This window comes from Pleurodeles waltl, chromosome 4_2 (assembly GCF_031143425.1).
Source record: "Pleurodeles waltl isolate 20211129_DDA chromosome 4_2, aPleWal1.hap1.20221129, whole genome shotgun sequence".
Taxonomy (NCBI): domain Eukaryota; kingdom Metazoa; phylum Chordata; class Amphibia; order Caudata; family Salamandridae; genus Pleurodeles; species Pleurodeles waltl.
In genome coordinates, this window is record NC_090443.1 from 711,178,496 (window position 1) to 711,199,952 (window position 21,457).

Sequence of the window (21,457 nt, forward strand, 5' to 3'; positions counted from 1 at the left end):
TTAGCATGTTTTAGGGAGAGAGCACATGTACTTTAGCACTGGTGAGCAGTGATATAGTGTCCAGAGTCCTAAAGCCAGCAAAAATGAGGTCAGAAGGAGAAGAGGAGGAAGGCAAAAAGTTTGGGGGTGACCCTGCAGAGGGGCCATTTCCAAGATAAATGCATCTGCTGCATCCACCACTCCTCATCGTTCCCACACAAGTTAAGGAGGAGCTAGATGTCCTTAGCATACACGTAGAAAGTCTACGATTATTAATGCATGTGGTAAGCTAATGGGTGAATACATAAAAAGTAAGGGGGATGATGCAGAACCTTTGGGTACATCCCAGCACACAAGTTTAGGTCCATTTTGAATGGCAGCAGGTGCACAGATGATGTTTTGTTGCCCACAAAGGAATTATTCTACCTGAGTGCACGACCCTTGATGGAAAAAACTTGGCAGACATTGGATTAGGAGATTATAGTAGTCAGCTAAAAGACTCAACAAAATCAGTGCACTGCCAACGCTGCTTTTATATAATGGTTTAACAGGATAGCCATAAATAAGCACCATCTCAATAAGTGATGGTAGTGACCAGTTTTAAACTCCATATGGCTCTTTCTGTGGTAAGGGGGCGTTTCTGACAAAATCAGAAGCTTGCAGCTTAACTCGGTAACCTCCTCTGCCCCATGTTAAAATCTGTTTATTATCACGTTCGTACAGTGCCATCCGACTTAAACAGAGACTCCAAAAGCCTGTGGAACCATTTTACCGGGCTGCTAAGGAGGTGTTGATCTTGTAGATCGTCTCCTCACGCCTCATGTAATGTACAATGCTCTGTTGCTTCGCAGCTAGGTTCTCCGCTAAATAAATACCAATACATACATATATACATACATACATACATTCGCACTACGATCACTAAACTACAGGAAGCTTTAATAATGCTGGAAACCATATTGTAGGACGCTGAAAGGAAGCCCCGCTGCAGTATGGGAGTGCAGGGCCCATTTATTGATTTGTTTTTAGGAAAATGCATCATCCATACACTGCGCCTTAGGCGCAACGCAATATGTTTCCATTTCCAATGATCGTTCCCGCAGGGTGCTGATGCCAAGGCTGAGGTCAAGAGCCTGGTTTCTGAGCATCTTAGCTAGAGATATTATACTTCAGTCCCCACGACTGGGCCATGGAGCACCTTGCAAAGGCCTTGTGAGTAAAATTCTCCCGGATTATTCACTTAAAGGTCAAAGACAAAGCAAAAACTTTGGAGCAGTGAAACACAGACTCAAAGATTTGGGTCTCAAATATTCGCTTCTTTTCCAGGCAAAGTTGAAGATAGTCATCTACAAGAGGGCGCCCTTGTGCTCAAAACACACATCCAATCCATTGAATTACAGGCAAAAGCTGAGAATAAAGTCAGAATCCAAAGACAGCATCTTTTCAGACGAGACAGGTGAGCCCAAGTCCTGCAGCTTTCAGAAGCGTTAAAAAATACTGTATCGTCCATATCACTTCATGTAATTGTAATTGGATTTCCTCTAGACTACATCAGGTTTATATAGAGCTTACTAGCCCTGATGAAGCATTGAAACGCTCTACGGTGAGTAGCACACTATTCCAGAACCTAAGGTTAGTGTTTAATCCAGTGGTTATTGTTAATTATTGTGACTTGTCGTGTGCGCGAAACCAGAAATTACATGCATTTACTCCAGTTACTTTTTGATAGATTATATTAGTACCACTTAGGTGTGATGCTTAGTGAGAGATAAGTGGTTTCGCGGAGTGGTTTGTGAGATAGGCCAGTGGAGAGTAGGTAATGATATATTACAGGGAGAGGGGTTTAAACTAGTTGAAACTTTTTTAACTTGGACTGCCAGGGCTCCCCGCTCGAAACAGATTAAACATTGAATATTGTTGTGTGTGCAGCTACATGTGCTACTGCCAAATGCCTTGTGGTTTCTAAGTGTGGTGATTGACAACCTAGAATCTTCTTGATCTAATCAACATCTGGAAGATGAAAGGCAAACCCCTGCCTAGAAGGCTGAGCCTGTCCATATGGGATAAATCCTGTTATCCGTGTGTATCTTCATAGAATATGGTTATCCCGTCATCTATCTTTGTCTTGAGGGCACACAACAAAGTCAGCTGATTGGGGAGGAGCCACTCTGGGGCAGCTGGATTTCCAGCCAACAATGCTCCCCCACTAAACCCTCCAGCTCGGATGAGATCTGCTGTTGATTCCAGATGGAGAGTGTGAGGATGTGCATTGGCTTGCTCTGCTAATACATCCACATGGTGCTAATGCATTCCACTTAGCTCGGAGAAATCAGCCAGCCTCTGCCAGGATCTGGCTGATTAGGAGAGCGGCTCCAGGCCCTCTTATAGTGGCTCCAGAAATCTCCCAAGAATGGCTCAGATGGTAGTTGTAGTTCATTGTGCTGTAGCAATTGTATATCGCTTACTACTCCTTTATGGATCCCTGAAGCGCTTACTTGCATTGCCAGCATCTACACCATGTAGAGTGTATGATTGGAAAGGTGTTGTTTATAGGTCTCAGATATAGATATATTGTTATCTTTCAGTGGGTGTAGACCTCGACCATTGCACCATGTGCTTTCTTCTTATTTGTTGGCTTTTCTTGTGCTTGTCCCCCTGGAGCATTGATGCATTACTACATCCTTCCCCTGCTCAATTTTCAGTCTCTAATTTTTTATTTTGGTTTAAGCATTCTGTGATAGTGCACATGTTTTCCCACCGCCTCCCTTGTGTGCTTCTCAGTCCCCCCCATCAGCCATTGTCCATGTTCCTCTCTCTCGCTGTCTGCTTCTCCACCATGATACCTTCCCACTCATAAGCTTTCTCCCTCATAGCTCAATATCCATGTGTCTCGTCTGCATTGCCCGTGTTGCATCCCCCATCCACTTTAAAAACCTACTCACCATGTTGCTTCCACCCCCCACTCGCACCCTTATGTTGCTTCCCCTCCATTTAAAAAAAGAATGCTTTCACACTTTTTTTTCTTTTGAGTATCAGCTCAATTCAGATATAATCAAAAAGCAAAAAAAAGTGGTGCATTATTTTGGTCAATAGGGAAAGTGACTAAGAGTGCAAAGTGGGATTTCCTATGAAGTAAGAGATCAGCTTCGACTACAGATAAACAATTGTGCCTGTCTAATATCATATGTATACAGAAGTATAAACGGTTTTATTTTGAGCTGAGAAATGTAAATAAGTTCAAGTTTATTATGTTACGGAACTCCGATGGAGATCCACATAAAATAATACATAGATATACAAAGAGAAGAAATGTAAAAGTAGCAAATGGATTAAACTTTGATAAGTAAATTGATTAAGCTAATACAAAGTAAAAAAAACCACTTAAAATAGTTTAAAACTCTAGCACAAAACATTTCATTAGGCAGAATAAATAAGGCTTGTAATAGGTTGGAAGCAGAATTAAGCGAAAGGGATAGGCAAATAGGGCGCAGCCACTTATGACGATAAGGCAATAGGACTGGGCAAATTAAAACATGTTTCACATCTTGGACGCCATTATGGCATAGATTACAAATAGCGGAAGAGACAAACCATTTTGCTTGTAGTGTGTTCAGGGGGAGCTGCCCCTGTCGCAGCAGGAGCCAGAATCTTCTCACCGCATGAGGCAAGTTCCAGATGAGATAGGGCTGTGTGATCCTTGGCCTTGAGGAATCAGATATTATATGAAAACTCTGTCTATGTGTGCAGGCCTGACTGTCCTGGCGGAAACTCACTGCCCAAGTTGCTTTCCTGAGTGTGGATTTAAGCTATGCTGGAGAGAGAGTAAAAGTTGCAGTGGGGTCTAATTATAAATGATCCATGGCATATAAAAAGTTTCTGCAGATGGTATATTTTACTTTATGGCCAACTAATATTTCTATTTTTAGCAGTGACTGCAAAGAGTCATCACTGCATGTCATCAAGTTAAACATCCAACAAATTACCGCAGCCAGGCCTTGAATAAAAGAGCTACGAAGGCCCAACTCAAGTCTTAATAACGGTACAGAAAAGGCAAAGTTTACAGTTAAAATATTTCTGAAGACACGTCCCTCGAGTTTATCGAGAAAGGTCCACTTTATTACTGCAATATGCTCTATACCATACAGTAAAGATGGAGGTATCTTCACCCGATATACCTCTAAGAGATGTTTAAAATGCCTTCTGCCATTGCCCTATCTAAGGTGTTCAGACCATTGGCTTGGGATTGGGCCTTCCTTTGATTATGCTCAATATGCTCTCTGTCTTTGAGGTTCCCACAGACAGTTTTACCCAAAAATGCATAAGAGGTTACTCTTTCAAGGTGTTGAGCCCCCAAGGTCCAGCTAAAATTGCTGTACTTTAATCTTTTGTTCCCGTGAAAGCACAAAATTTTGCTTTAGAGCAATTTATCTTTAAAAAGTGAGCTTCAGTGTATTGTTCGAGGGCTTTTTGGGCAAGATGTATCAAGGTTTTTTGCATTCGCAAACGGTGCGAATGCCCGCTTGCGAATGCAAAAAGCCATTTCAGAATGTATGAAAGACATTCTGAACGCAATTTTAAGGAATCGCTAAAGTAACGATTCCTTAAAATTGCGACCCTGTTTAGAGAGTCCCAAATTTCGACTTTCTAAATAAGAAATCGCAAATAAGGATTCCTAATTTGAGATTCCTTAGCACATGTATGAAGCAATTCCTAAATGCGATTTGGGCATTTAGGAATCGCTATTTACCACCAAGTTGAGCTTGGTGGTAACCATGTGCAAATTTTAAAAATGCATTTAAAATGCATTTTAAAAATTTACATGTAAAGCACCCATTACCTTTTGGCATGTGTGCACCTTACATGGTGAAAAAAATAATTTTGGGGTGCAGAAGAGGGGGCCTTAGGCCCCCAGCACCCTGGGGTTTTGCATTTCCAAAATTGCGATTTCTAGTTAAGAAATCGCAATTTTGGAAATGCAAAAAATTTGCAGATATGGGCCAACAGGCCCATAGGTGCGAATGGGGCCGGTATCGCAATTTGCGCTTCGGTAATAGCATTTGCGATTTTTAAGAAATCGCTATTACCGATTCGCAAATGTGATACATGGCATTTTGCGAGTCGGAAATAGCAATTTCTTAAAAATCGCTGTTTCTGAATCGCAAAAGGCCTTCATGATACATCTGGCCCTTTGTCTGTTATTAAGCTCCGTTGGGGTACGATCTAAAATAATTACGTCATCTGCATAAAGTAGACGGCATAGCGATCTACCTCCTTATTTGAGAGCAAATCCCTCACATAGAGTTAGATGTGCTGGTAAATCCGAAAGATTCAGGGAAAATAACAGTGGAGCCAACATACATCCTTGTTTTAGGCCGTTTTTGGTTGAAATGACATGAGATAGACCTTGTCACCCCCTAGCAAAACTCTGCACCAGGTGGAGGAGTGAAGAGCTACCACCAGGTCAAAGAGAATGCCGGGCATGCCTAGTCTTAGGAGCTTCTTCCATAACAGGACACGGCCTACCTTATCAAATGCTGTGGAGGAATCTATGAAGGCTGCATAAATCACTTCCCCTTTCAGTGAGACATATTTTTCATTAGTTACTTGCAAAACAGAGATATTGTCAATTGTGCCATGATTTCTTCTAAAGCCTGACTGCTCTAAGGGGATAATTGTGTACCTTTCTGCCCAATCATTAATCTGTGACAACAAGAATTTAGCAAAGATTTTTCCGACTGCATCCAAAAGTGCAATCTGGCAGTAATTCCTAGGACAATTTTGATCCCCTTTTTTATACAGAGGGACAATGACGCTACCCTTCCATGATTGAGGGACATTCCTGGCTTCACAACAATACTGAAACACCGGGAATAAAATCTTACACCAGGAAGATATATTATGTTTTATTAGCAATATTGGGATTTCATCCGGTCCCATTGCGGCGGAACTACGCATTCCTCTTATTGCAGCCTCAATTTCTTTTAGGGTTGGATATGAGTATGAGGAATTGAATCTGGTTTGTGGGATTTCCACTGTAGTCCCATTAGAAGCATAAAGGTCCGATAGAAAAGTCGACCACCTTAATTCACTAATGGATATTGGGAGGGGCCTGGTTCTTGATCCACACCCCTCTGCAATCAAGGACCCAAACCGCCTATTATGGCCAGAAGAGGCTGCTTCTCTTATCGCAACCTAGGATCTATCTGTGGCATGCTTTTTTAGGCACACTCTTAATGTTCTTCCCCTTCTTTTTAAGATATCTAGCTGGGATTGCCTCATAGATGCATGATCCAAATACTGTTGACGGAGAAGAGCATTAACTTCTCTATTCACTAATAAAAGGGAGCAGGGTTTTGCTATATATTTGTTCTGAGGCTTTTGGCTGGGGATTGAAGCAACCAATTGCATAAAACTAGTGAAACTCTCCATTTATTTTCCTACCCAGCTACCTAGATCATTCAAGGTACTTTCCAAAATTCCTTTGAGCCTCTTAAAGCTACTCGGGGACCAATATGTTCTACCATTTTTAACATTTAGCTGGGGGTGCTGCCCTGCTAGACTCAATGAATCAGTGAGTTGCGCCTTCAAATCAAGGGATACTACCAGAACATTATGATCGCTAAGGTTAGTCTGTACTACTATTATGTCCTTTAATAGAGAAAATGACTGATAGTTTGTTACCACGTAGCCCAGGATTGCAGCATCCCTAGGCAATTTATGGGTCGAATGGGCTTGGGAGTCAGATGGAGTCTACCATTAGCAACAATACAATTGTTGCCTTTCAAGTACTCGAGAAAAAGCATCCCGCGCTTATCAGGCTTCATTATGTGAGGAAAAGTACAAAGCGATAATCTAAATGCTTCTTCCTTTTCCTAATCCAGAAGGATGCAAGCCCCGGGTTAGAAATCTTACAATTTAGATCTTCTACCATGATGATTTGGGTTCCTGGGTCCCTGTCACAAAGTGCCTTAATGTTAAGAAATACCTTAAATAAGAGATTATTAAAAGGGACACCAGGGGGGATATAAGAGTTAATCAAAGTAAGGGAGATTACCTTATCTCCAACTCCAATGCAGTGCAGAGTCACTGCTAAAAACAAATTACTGGGATCCCTAAAACATTCATGCTGCCAATGCAGTCTATTCAACAGTAAACATGCAACCCCTCCCCCTCCCTTTGCGTGACCCCTCGTTGAGGGGGAGGCCTTACAGCAGAAGGAATAATATTTTTTAAACTGCAACCCCCCAATAGACCAGGTTTCTTGGAGACAAATTATATCAAGATTGAGGGAAATGTAAATAAGCATTATGATTTGAAGTACGTTGGTTTATATTTTATTAGTAGGATCCCAATTATGGAGCTTATTATTAGTTCTGGAGAGTAGAATTAATCTGTGTTTTTCATCGAAGAGTTCATTCCACACAGTTGCAAGCTTATCACTGCACCAAGTATTTTCAGGTGCAAAAACACACATGGAGATACTGCACTGGTTATTTCTGGGTGTGGAAAAATAAGATCAAATTCGAAGTTGCTGCTATGACTTGCTGAGGTGGCCAATTAGCAAAATAAATAATAGCCATGATTTAGACTTTGGTGGAGGATTACTCTGTTACAAACATGACAGATATCCTCTCTCCCTTATTACAAGTGCATTATAATGTAATGCACTTATAATGAGGTGGATAGGATATCCTTTACGGTTATGATAGAGTACCACCTGCAAACTCTAAAGCAGGCCCAGTGTTATTGGGATCCTTGGAGTGGTCTCCCCTAACTTTTTGCCTCTACTTCCCAGGTTGTTTCTGTGTGCTGGATTATGTTTTTGCTGTTTTTGTTATTCTGGGCACTTTACCACAACTGACCAGTGCTAAAGTGCAAGTGCTCCCTATGTGAAATTGTATATACTGGCTTTTCGATGATTGGCATATTTGATTTACTAATAAGTGCCTAGTAAAGTGCACTAGAGATGCCCAGGGCATGTAACTCAAATGCTACTAGTGAGCCTGCAGCATTTGTTGTGCCACCCTCATGTGTAGCCCTGTAAACATGGCTCAGACCTGCCACTGCAGTGTCTGTCAGTGCAGTTTTAAACTGCCAGTTCGACTTGTTACTAGTACCCACTTGCCAGGCCTAAACCTTCCCTTTTTATGCATTTAAGGCACACCTAGGTAGGGCCATGGCAGGCTGCAGTGTATGTTGAAGGTGGGACATGTACTGATGTCTTTTACATGTCCTAACAGTGAAATACTGCCAATTTCGGTTTTCATAGAGCAAGGCCTATCTCTCTCATAGGTTAACATGGGGGCTGCCTTTAAATATGATTAAAGTACAGAATCCCTTTGAGAGCATGGAGTATGGTGTATCTGAACTCACAATTTAAAGATACATCTTTTAATGAAGTTGTTTTTTAGATTGTTAGTTTGAAAATTCCACTTTTAGAAAGTAGGCATTTTCTTGCTTAAACCATTATGTGACTCTGCCTATTTGTGGATTCCCTGTCTGAGTCAGTTTACAGTTGGGCTGTTTGTGAATCTCCTCTAGACAGTGACACAAAACGAGCTGGGGTGTAGCCTTTATATCCTGATGAGCCATCTGCGCTAGAGTGGAGGGAGGAGTGGTCACTTACACCTGAATGGGCAGTGCCTGCCCTCACACAGTGCAGTCTCCAATCCCCTGCTGTTTCTGGGGCCTGGCCTGGGCCCATGAGACTTTCCTTTGAAGATTGCCTACTTCAAAGTCAGAAGGGGTTATCAGTATTGGACCCAAAACCCCAGACTTTAGATCACTTCTAAAATCAAGACGAACCTCTGCCAAGGAGAAGAGCTGAGGAGAAGTGCTGCCCTGGCCTGTGACTGTGCTTTATGGGGCTATCCTGCAGTTGCTGCTTCTGCCTGTGAAAGGGGATAGAGACTGGACTTTGTTGTGCATTGCTACTTGAAGAAGAATCTCCAAGGGCTTGGAGTGAGCTTGCCTCCTGTTTTGAAGCCTCAGGGACAGCAAAGTCTTCACCATCCAGTTCTGAGTTTGCATGCTGTGGACTCTAGCTTTCCAGAGGGTGCCATTCCAGTTCCTGGGCCCCTGGAAGTGAATTTCTGGAGAAAACCTGTCTAACGACCCCGGACGACGCCGTGTGTCATTTTGTAGTGTTTCACTGTATTACCGTGTGGCTTGGTACAAATACTTAACACATTGTCTACGAGTTAAGCCTTAGTGCTCGTGCCAAGCTACCAAGGGGGTGAGTAGGGTTTAACTGAGTGTGATTCTCCTTTACCATGACTAGAGTGAGGGTCCTTGCTTGGAAGGGGGCAACCTGACTGCCAACCAAAGACCCACTTTCTAACAGGTGTGTAATACTACCCATATTACCGTCAGTCATATGACTGTTGCCATCCTTACCAGTGCAGAAGAACCCAGTTTGTAGATCTGAGCACTAAAATGCTCAATACAGCTTCACATACAGCCAAAGAACACCATGGATAAATGACAGGACCTGCATCACTTCCTACTCCAGGAGTCTCTACTGCTGGTCATGCATGTGCGATTGCAAGTGTGGGTGCAGCACCGGCTTAAACAGCAGTTGACCTAGGCACACCCTAGCAGATGAGGACCCTGTTGTTAAATGTAATCCCTAACACAACCACCACATGGATGTGTGCTATTTCTACCCCTAATGATTACAACATGTTCCTCTGCATGTGTTCCTTGCGTATGTCAAAACTAAAACATGGCTTACCTTTCATTCCTCTGATGGAGACTGTGGCTCTCCCTTTTGAAGCAAAGTACTTGCCCCTCTCCATGATGAAAGAATTCTATGAGAAAATGAATGAAATGAGGCACACTCAAGGACACGGAATGTGATTAAAGTTAGATTTGGGCTGCTGAAGGACCACCTCTGATGCTTGCATCAGGATGGTAGGGCCATACAATATGCACCTGACAATATGTGTCATATCCCATTCCAGTGCATGCACCACAAGCTGTTGTGTGCCCAGCGATAATCAGGCAGACAGTGATATGAGCTGGGCACAGTGGAGTAGGACGTACTCTTCTGGTCATCCGAAGAACTCGACGTTCCTGCACTCCTTATGGCTTCCCCCAGGCCTAAAGTGAATTCTGGTCCCGAGAGGATTCTGGAGAGTTGCTTGGCAATCATACAGCAACATTTACTTGGGGCAGCCGAGCAGCGAGGGACCGTGCGCTGGCCTGCGAAGTGGAGCAGGATGGTAGCTATGCCTCAGAGAACATTGTGCAGCTAGAGAGCACTGGACTCAATTAGAGAGATCAGTGCAAGAGAGGTGATAGTGAGGACAGTCAGGTGTTTTTGAACAGACGACTGAGCGAACTGCTGCTAGCTCAATGCACTCAGCAGCAAGGTGTAGAGACACACCTGTGCCCGCCCTGTGATGCAGGGGCAAGAAGTCAGAGGCAAGAGGACACAGAGGAGCAGTACTAAAGTGCTGGGCCCACAGATCCACCTGGAGAAATCAGATGTAATAGCCCATGGTGACAATGAAGTGGGAGGGCTTCTGTGCCGAAAGAGAGTATGAACTGCGACTGGATTGACCTGGTTGGAGATTGCTAATGTCAGGTCCTGGTTCTAAAGGTGTCGCACCAGCGGGTGATTGCAGTAGTGTGTGCAGATGGAGGTGATGGAGCTTGTCCTACAGGCTGCATCACCAGTGCACAGCAAGTGAGTTGTGTAACTGAATTAATTCAGTCACTTACAACTCATATACTAGAGTTAAAATATATGGCTCAGAAGTTGTGAAAAAGAGCACGGGCGTGCACAAAAGCTTCTAGTTCAGTTTGTGTTGGCTTCAACTTTATCTTGTGAAGCATACCACAAACTACCTCTCAGGTCCTTCTAAATCCAGTGAGGTGGCTGAAAGGGCTGCAAAGGGAAAGGTCCACACTCCATATATGGGTGATACCTCCACCCACTAAATATGATACTAATAACTCAAAGAGCAGGCCGATCCAAATCGCGAACCCAACAAGAGCATCAGAAGAGACTAAAAGAGTCGGACATTGACGGCACCAAAGGCCATACATGTTCCTAGTAATCTGCCCCTGACACATCTAGAAGGAAAAATAGCACAATACAATGGCCACTATGACACTCAATTTGTTAATGTATTTCAACAATTAAGGGTCTTTGTTGACAGTATTAAAGCAGCAAATGATTATTCTGACTTAAGTGTTACATCTTGGAATGTTGTGGTTTATAACGGATTTTGAAGTCTGTATTGACAACTCCGCCTTATAGAATGTGCTACACAAAATGTAGTATTGAAGCGACCAATAATGACCACTGCCATCCCTCTTGGGGCTTACTCATTTGGACCACAATAACTTTGGATTGTAAAATCAAGCAACTACCCATTGATTCTAGGTTTAACATTAACAGTGCTGAAGAGGATCATCGTAAAGTTATATAACAGTTACATTTGTAGTACTTCAAGGAACACATAGTCTGCTACATTGGGTCTCCTAGAGTCCTATTTGGAGGATACTTCTGCTAATTGTCTTCCAGTAATTACACAATATTTTAATATCACATATGATCCCATAGAGGATGTAAATACTATAATGGAACTAGAAGACGATAAGCTTGACATCCCCATAGTTGTCCTTCAGCCAATAAAGCCAGAACGGCTACAGTAGTTTTTGTAAGCTTAGTTGACTTTGACTTATAGCCTCCGATCCTGTATTGGTCGGATTAAATCGGATAGAAATTGTGCCCACACTTATAAAAAACTGCATCATAGTAGTAGGATTGCTTATAAGTTACTTGACACACAACTATGGTTTGTTTTGGGGGGACATGCGAATAATAGAGAGAGGAGATAGTGACCATAATTCCCTCTACTAAACCTTGAATGGTGTTGCCCACTTACTGCTGGGTTTGGCCAAATATGACTGACCCACAATTGGGAGTGGTTAATAATGGTAAATAGTCGTAAATTAAATGGGCACAAATTAGTCAAAATCCAAAAACATTAGCACTCATTTACAGGGCAGTTTCAGTTGGAATGGAACGTTTACTACATAATATTAATACCTCACTGAATTTCTCGAGCAGTTTCTTCATAATTGATGTTCATAAGAATATGAAAATCAGAGATCATTTCTGTAGAGAAGAGCACAACGCTATGCGTTGACCTGCGCACTTCGTATCAGAGGAGGATATTAATTGACCGAGATACTTTGATATTAACACTGGGGGCCTGAGGTTCACATCTTGATGGAATAAATGAAAATACTGCTTTAACTTCTTTAAAGAAGCGATCTCTGGAAAATACACTGATTACAATACTTTGAAGAAGTTTGAAAAAAACAAAACGTGTTGACAACAATATTTGTGAGAGCTACAAGCAATTTAGAGTGAATAAAGAATTGGTTTTAATTCTACATTTGTTCTTCGTGTAATCTGTGCAAATTGGAATCAATGGATTTCTGTACACGTTTCATGCGGCATTTACCTGTGGTTACGAATGATCTGTTTATCATATCTTGAGTGCCGAGCTTATTGTATAAATCTGGAATACAAAAGAATCAACCAACAACGCTGGCAGAAAAATATGGTTCAGGTTGAATCGATCCTTGGTTTTGAAGTCTACAAGTTGCATCCTCAACAGCGACCATACCTTGCCCAGCCTGCAGGTCAGGACAATCACATAAACATTCATCTGGCAAGATTCAACCTGCTAGACACTCATGAATAAAGCCACAGGTGGAACACCACCTCTCAGTCAGAATGCCTTTGCAATAGGAAATCCTTCAAAACATTGCATACATTCTCATAGAATGCGCATAGTATTCTGAGAGAGAATCCCCTCTGGTGAAAACGTTGAGGCTAATTCAGTCTGAGAACGACCACAGTACTCTTCCTGTCCTCTGGGGAGACCAGTTCTCTGAAACTATCCAGAAAGTTATGGCCGCCCTCAAGCCAGCTAAAAGAAACTAGAAAAACCTGTGCTCCTCCCCACTCACCCTACTTAATGTACCTAAGAACCACCCTGTTCCTTTTGGAGGCCAGACCTTTCCAGTGGCAGTGGGTACAGGGTGAAAGCCCTCACCAAGGACGCAGGAAACAGCTGAAGAACTAGTTATTTAATCAGTAACTCTCTGACCTTGTTCAAACCTCTCTACGATCTCCTGATGACTTTTATCTATGATATACTTCCCAACCTTCACTTTTCATCTTGTTTTAAGAGTTTACTCCCTGAACTGTTTTAGCTAGCGATTTTAAACATGTCTTGCGCTCCAGTAGACTCAAGGAGCTTTTCTGCCAAGCACGTTATAAATCAATAGCGACATAACATAACACGACCATCTTAGATGATAGAATTCAATTAGCCGACTCTCAAGAGTCAGGCAGGGATTAACCTGCAACTTTTAAAAGCTAGTGGTGTGGTGAAACATCCTTTGGTTGAAGTGTTAGCAGTGTTCATCTCACTATGCATTCATCGAGCTGCATATACCGAGCTGCATGCAACCTAATCTCAACTAAAGCAGGTTTTAAACTGCAGCAGTATCACCACTAGTCAGCAAAGCACCACTTCTATTTGTTAGTGTGACTTTTGTTATAGAAATTCTTACTTGAAATTTAAATACGGGGGAGCAGTACTACATTGGAAAACTGTGGAACTCAGTTCAATGTCATGTCACGCTATTTTCAAGCCTTAATTTTACAGCATCCCTTGAGGCTTTGCACCCCCTAGCTTTGGCATGGAAAATCATACGTTGAAGATTGCCCACAGTGCGAAGTGCAATGTTTTTACATGTTGATATTTTTGTTGAAATGCTATTTTCAATTGCTTTTAAAGCGTTGTTCAGGCCATTTTAATGTATTTTAAAAGTACTTTTAAATTACATGCTTTAATTCGACAAGTTGTAAATGCATGAAGTATTTGAGATCACCCGTTTCTTTTGAGTTTATCGAGGCATTTAGCTACGGCCTGGGGTACTGCACCCTGTCTGTTGTAGCGACGTCAGGTTCTGCATGCCTTCTGTTTTCTTTAGGGGGGGGCCTAGAAAAGGGTTCCGGAATTTTGAAGCCAAAAATCGGGACATTTCACAAAAAAATAAGGGCTACAATTTTACTTCAACCGAGCGCACAAAATGACGGCGTTCATCAGCACAGAATTACAGAAGGGGCACTGAGAACATGAAAAAATTCAGTTTTTAAAGCCAGTTTCATGCTTGTTAATTAAATTCCTTTCTTATAACAGCTCTTAACTAAACATCTGCATTGAAAAACATTAAAAGGCACATCCCATCGTTTTCAGTCTACCCTCTCTAAAAACCGGTACATGAGCTAAATTTCCCGAAAACTGGCGGGACAGCTAGTGATAAACCGGACTGTCCCGGCAAATTCGGGACACCTGGTCACCGTATACCTTCCTGTAGGAGGACCTCTAGAAATGATCACTCCAGATAGCTCTCTGGGAGCAGCCTGAAGTGCAGTACACTTTCTGCTCCCTTAAGCAGATCACCTCCTGACTACCTGGGGCACAGAGCTTCGGTTCACTTGGAAAGGTTTTATAGCATCGACCTGCGGTATTGCACCCTTTCTGCTCACCTATGAGAGGCATTTAGCAACAACCTGCATATTGCACCCTTTATGTCCAGTCAAGAGGGACATCTGGCAACAACCTATAGTAGTGCATGCTTCTAAAGCTATCGTCATAAGGAAGAAAAAGCAAATAAATAAATTGTTAGAGAAGGATGGGAAGAGGTATAATGTCTTCAGTGTAACCATCATGTAATACACACACACCCACGGCTAATTGTATTAGTGACACGTGGAGTTCTGTAGGCATTATTAATTATGCAAATATTGATATGCACATATGATTAATGAGTGATGGTGAAAATCTCAAAGTCTAAATGATTACCGAGTGATGGTGCAAGTCTGAACATGCACTAAGATGAATGATTGATTGAAAAATCTGAACATGTATTAAGGATTAGTGAGTATGGCAAATTTTAAAGCTGGTAAAGGTAGTTCTTGACGTATGATTGTCATTCCTGGCACAGTGATCTGCACTGCTGCTGAGCACTCGCACTGGCAGAGCGGTGGATATTCTTGACATAGGCCTTTTTGGAACAAAGGTGCCCACTCATAGGGGAACGTTTTTACTGGTATAATGTTGATAATTCTTTATATATCTTGCGGACATTGTTTACATTCTTTACACAGTGATGCCCAGCCCTATGATATTTTTGGCACTGACATAGTATTGGTAATTCTTATGGCCATGTTTTACTGCTCTCTGAGGCCTCAGCCAACAAATTGTTGCAACCTGTCTGAACCCCTCCATGCACTCATCCATTAATCCGTTTTTATCGGTGCACTCCATCGCTTATTCATGTATCCATGTGTTCATGCACCTACCCCCCCCACACACACATACACATATATATGCATATTACTAAATAAACGTACCTACAAAATACCCAAACATATTATTGCATGTAATTACAGGAGCATTGCATTTCCCTGCATTGATGGCTCTGGGTGTACTCACCCAGTCCCGTTCCTCCTCTGCCTTTTATTGACAGCCAGCCAAGCGTAGCAAATAAGGGGACGCATTGGATGCCTGCGTGAGACAGTGTGTAAGCTATGACTCACCATCTCCCTGTCCCCCATATCTTTCATTATCCTCTCCCTTTCACCATTGACCCATACAGCTACTTTCAGGACTCTGATGGTGCTGTGGTTTTCTGTGAGCTCCAGGATACATGGAGCCATAGCTCCTGGTATAGTGGAGTTTCCAGGTAAACCCGAGTCTAGACCTGCATGGGGGTTGTGAGCCTTCTGTCATGATCCACCCCTGGCGGTGCACCTGCTAGGGAACTTAGGAAACATCCCCTTTATGTCTTCATGCAGACCAGGTGCCATGGGACTCCCTTTCCTCAAGCCCTCACTTCCTGGAATCAAGCAACATTGTGAAGAATAGTGGATGCTGCATTGTGCCAACTAGCTTTAGAGGCAAGATGTAGGAACTGCCAAAAGAGAGAGTCTGAAAGGGGCAGAGGATATTCCTTCTTTCACTTAGTGCAGTTGGGTTCTGCTCCGTTGGCAAGGCATCGATATCTTGAATCCTGAACAGTTGATCATACAGATTGTTCAGTGGTTTGGTAGTATTAAACACAGTGGCACTTCTGCCCACAGGGTACCAGCCAGTTCAGTCGGTGATACCGGGCCTGTATCTGTCTACACTATTGAAAGCAATAAGCTGTGCCCAACTAGCAGTTCGGTGATGCTGGTTTCTGAGATGGGAAACTCCCATTGGTGTGCCAATGTCACGGGTGCCAGAGGCAGGGTACCAGGCAGTCCCCCGGTATCGGATGGCACGTTGAACAGTCACTTGGACGAGCTAGGAATCTACTGGCCTCTGGAACTGTGTCTGGTGAGCGGGTGCTACCAGCACTCGAGTCCTAACTGTGAGCTTTTCAGATTTGTTTTGAGCACTGCAAAAGCTGCAGCAACATTCCGTTATTGCATTGTATTCTTTATCATTCCAACTTGCAAATAGTGACCCATTCTCTTTATGAGGCGATGTTCTCACAGAATATTGTATTTTATTAAGTGTTTTGATTATGAAACTGTATCTGAGTTCCACTCCCTTTACCACCTTCTGGACTGAACCTTCACTTCTCTACTTACCTAGCTACCCTGGGAGAGTTTGGAGTACAAACCGAGTGCTTGTTATGACTTTAAAGTGCAGCAGCATTGAGCAGTGAGTGCTGGTGTTTTATTACTAGGTGGGCAACCGTGCACCCCACAGATGCTACCGAGTGTCCTCTTCCTGATCGAGGATCTAGAGAAACGCTTCACAATACGTGAAGACAAGTGGTGTGGTTTGACATTTAGAGACAGTAAACAAATACAGCTTTTATGACTAAAATCAAAAAGGTAGAAATATTTTAATCACTACATTAAGTCATGCTCTTGAAGCATCTTTGCCCCCCCAAACCCCCCGAAACCCAGCTGGTTTAGTAACAAATCAAGAAAAGCTCTCAAGATTCAACCTCGATTTCATCATTTTGAATAACTTCTGTTCTAATGACATGACATGCTGCACCCTCTTACTGCCAGTTAGCTGATAGTGCTTTAACAAATGCATTAGGTAATGAGACGTTTTAATTATCTTGCCATTTCTTCTGCAAGCGAACATAAATAAAAGCCCCTTGTTTTATTTCCTTTTCAGATTGAATCTCTGCCAGACGGGTTATTTCAGTGCACAAAACTACAATGTTTACTTCTAGGACATAACAGCCTGACGAGCCTGTCCCCTCTGGTGGGTGAACTGCTGAACCTTGTAAAGCTGGAGCTCATCGGAAACCAGCTCGAAAGACTTCCTGCTGAACTAGAAGCATGTCAGTCCCTGAAACTGAGCTGCCTCATCGTGGAGGAAAACCTGCTGGATACGCTCCCGTCTTCTATAAAGGAACGTCTGTAACTACCTGACAAATAAGGCACAGGGATGTGTACACGTCCTCTTCTCCGGCAAAGACTTTCATTGAAACGTATAGCCATGGTTTTCTTTCTCTTTTGACCCTTCAAGATTATCAGAAGCACACTGAAAAAGAAGCTATTTGGACCAAACTATACCTTGATGCATTCATATTATTTATCATTCCAGTTACTCATCCAGGACTTACATACCCTTCTTATTGTTTTTGGTCTTTAAAGGGACCTTGAAAATAGAACATTCCTTTCCGATGTCTGACTTTAATGATATCAGATTTTTTATACCAGAAAACTACTACTTTCATAATGACTTTCTTGAAAGCTAGTTCTAGGTATTGTTTAATTTGCAATTAAGTAAAGAGAAAATGTGTGCTACTTTTTGTTTTATCAACCACTGTATTCCAGTGGTTCTGCTGATGCATATTTCAGGTATACTTACTGGACCTCGATGTGGATCTGCTAGTATCCCTGAACTTAAGAATGACTTTGCCACAAAGTCAAGGGAAGGAAAAATATTCTGCCAGAAGAGGCATAACAGTGAATCACTTTGTAAACTTCCATTTTTGCTGTTCATATTGCAGGTAACTTTAGGAAAGAGCAACAAAGCCAATAATATTTGAGCAAAATAAGTTCAATATTTTTGTCCAGTAAGTACTGTGAATTGGAAAAACAAAAATCTTTTGACCACTGCTTACTGTGGTTTCATTTAGTTTCTCTTTTGTATTTATCTATTTGTCTTAAAGTTGTCTGCTGATTTTGTGGTTGCTATCGAATCGTCTTATTCTAAGGCTGCACTCACCCAGTCTTCGGGTCTAACAGTTCAACCATAATTATATCATGTGATTTAAGATCCATCATCAAGGAAGTCTGGTGCCTGTTTTCTGCTGGCTTGTGGAGCATAGCGAAACGTTTTGTCTTTAGGTGCTTAGCGTGATTCCCCATAATGGCCGAACACTTTATAAATATGACTAAATGCAGACTATGCAATATACATTTTCAGAAACTGGCCTATTAGTCCAATCACTATTCCAGCGTCACGTGGGTCAGTATCTGCCTTTCCAAAGCTTTTATGAGCAGCATTGCAGGACTGGAAGGTAAGGTATGCCTCTTTGTGACACAACTACAACATGTTAAAATGAAATGTACACACGGTTGGCAACTAGGATGCAATGCATATGTGTGCAGTTATGCGTTTGGAACAGCGAAAGTCTTGGGTCCATTTAAGGATAATGTAGTAGGCACCAGTAGTCATGACACTGGAGAGGGATATATTGTTTACCATACCGAAATTCCCAATGTTTATATTTCTGGTGGGAGAGCATTGTCACAACCCACAAAATATTTTGGTGCCTTGGGAGCGGTTCAGTTGCATTACTACTATTAGTGAGATGTCACTAAATAATTGTGCTATGGTAATCAAACTTTAAGAGTGTAGCCACTGAGAGTAGTAACAGTTTTGTTAGGCCAATGAAATAGAGACTGGTCTCTAGGAACAGTGGCCATAGTGTTATTACTGCATGTGTGTATTTGTGTGTATATGGGCAAACCAGAAAGGCCAGGTTGTCCAAAATTGATGTCAATATCTATGGAAAGGAGGGGGTCAGTGATATCTGCAGTTGGCTCAAACGTTAATTTATGACATTTGAACCACTGTTGACTACTTTATCAACAGATCTGATGCTTTGACCATGGAGATATATTTTAGAACTGAGTTAGTATCTGCCATTAAGCTGAAGGTATTTAAGGGCTAGCCATGGAGGCAAAACTATGTAGAGGGCCTGCTAATGTCCTTGATGCACTCTATAGGACGGGTGCATATAACTCGAACACTTTATTAATGGCTGCCAAGAAAGCTAACAATAACGTGTAGCAGTAGTAGACTGCTGAGTTTATAGCTGCACCTTCGAAACAGTAACTTTACTCTTTACACTCGAACATAAGTATTATTAACACAGAAAGTTGGGTTTAGTTCTGGTAATAACTTGATTCTTTTGGCTGATGCTAGTATTGTGAGTGAGGCCTATATTTTAGCTCCAGATACAATGGGAAACCCGAAAAATGAGGAGAAGCTGAATCCCAGTATGATAGCACTTTCTCTGAACAATATTGGATAAGTTCTATGAAGTTAAGTTTTGTTTGCAGTGAGTTACAGCCAGCTTGCTTTAGCATTGCTGGAATTGGAGGCCACAGGTTCAAAAATGTTTCATACTGGAACCAAGCAAAAACATCAGCATGTTATCATTAAAAAATGGCACTGCATCAGAAGCCCTTGCATGACAGACTTAAACAAGGGCTTGTACCATTTAAATATGACTGATTATTGAGGAGGGTGGCCCCTGGGAATTTCCAAAACTCAAATACGTTTTTGAACACGTGGGATGGATTTGCCTTTGTTGGACTGGTTGGTTACATGTTTTTTAAATCATGTAATGGGCCCTGGGGCAGTGGGCATCTTTCATTAGCTAGATGGTGAGGCGCAGGAACAAGATAACAAAACTATGGATTTGGATTCATGGTATCTGTCCGTTTGCAATTTTCTTGCAGATTGAGCTGCACAAGCGTTTCTTCAGGAGTGATATGGAGGAACAGTAAACAGGAAGTAAAACTGATACTTCAAAATTATAATGTATTGAAAAAGAAGGGGTCAATCTAAAACGACTTAAAAAAATTAAGTAATGATTGAATAATCATAGCAACTTTCACATTACTGTTTGAGTCTGTACAGTTATTTCAACAGTAATAAGAAAGAACCTTGAAAAATTACTGGGACTTCTTTGCGAGTAGTAATAAGAACCTTGAACAATTCTTGGGACTTTACAAGTAGCCTGTTTCAGTGCGATAAAACCCTACTCAGTAAATAACAGCATCACTGGGAGAGGTACTTAGGAGGTGCAGTATTACTGCTTTATTCGGAGTTTCGCATGTTAGAATGAGGCATAGCATGAAGTATCAGTCTGCTCACGCTGTGTACAGATTATTTTGTGTATTTCTGACCATTTTTCCTCAGACAAATGTCACCAGACTTTTCTTATGATACATTGCTAGCACAAATTGTGGCTGTGCAGTAATTACAGCAACACACAGAATCCCGATTTATATGCAAACTCCAGACTGTGGCCAAACCGAGATTGTCATGGGACTGTACCCTTAGTCTGTTACATTCTATTTCACAGGGGACTATGGTGTTTCTATGATTCAGACTCTTGACCTGCATACCAATAGATGTTAACCGTGACAGCTTAAGTCACTGAGCTCTCTCAGCCAGTGAGCTTTGCAACCGTCCTAGACATGGTCTTTATCTGTAAACTAAACTAAAGTGGCCATTAAAAAGCACATGCATATGACACGAAAGTAAATGTCTGTTAAACTCCTGCCATTATTTATTGAACAATAAACTTCAGATGTTTATCGATTTGTTTGAGGACTTGTTTGTATGCCACATATTTTGCTTACGGGAGTAACCGAGGTTGGGTGGTTATTTTCAAAATGATGTTGAGCCGAAAATAGTCTATAAAAATTTCAGACACATGAACGTGGTTGTAAAGACTTGCATATCAAAACCTTGAAACGAAATAGACCATAACATGCTTATCATTTCTCTACTTCCAATGTCACCAGCCACTCACGAGGCTGATGATGTGTCTTATCAAATGAAATATGCCACAGAACGATAAGGTCAGGACCTGTTTGGTATCTAAACAGTGTTAAAAACACTCTATCTTTACTGTTTCCCGATGTATCTCCTTTAAAAGTAGTACCTTGGTTATGAAAGGGTTTGGCCAATATTTTTCTTTTTCGTTGAGCAAAGACAGCATCTCCATCACCCAGTTGACTCTCGCAACTTTGAATACAGGAACTACTTACAGAACATCTTGAAGGGCCAGGAAAACTAATTATCAAGTTTCAGTCCTGTCAACATATCTGGGCTGCTTCATGGAAATCAGCTAAGACAGCCATATGTAGTTTTTCAGTACTCGTATACAAATGTCTTTGACA

The 21,457-nt window shown here is 41.9% G+C and overlaps 1 protein-coding gene across 2 annotated transcripts in view; it reads left to right on the forward strand.

Annotated features, from left to right (window-relative positions):
- LRRC8B (leucine rich repeat containing 8 VRAC subunit B) overlaps positions 1–20,873 on the forward strand; it is a 177,326-nt gene extending 156,453 nt beyond the window's left edge. For both annotated transcript variants that reach the window (XM_069232322.1, XM_069232321.1), the window contains one exon: positions 17,199–20,873. In XM_069232322.1, the coding sequence (XP_069088423.1) occupies positions 17,199–17,450 (252 nt within the window). In that variant the 3' untranslated portion in view covers positions 17,451–20,873. The remainder of the gene's footprint in view (positions 1–17,198) is intronic.
- The last annotated feature ends 584 nt before the right edge of the window (positions 20,874–21,457 follow it).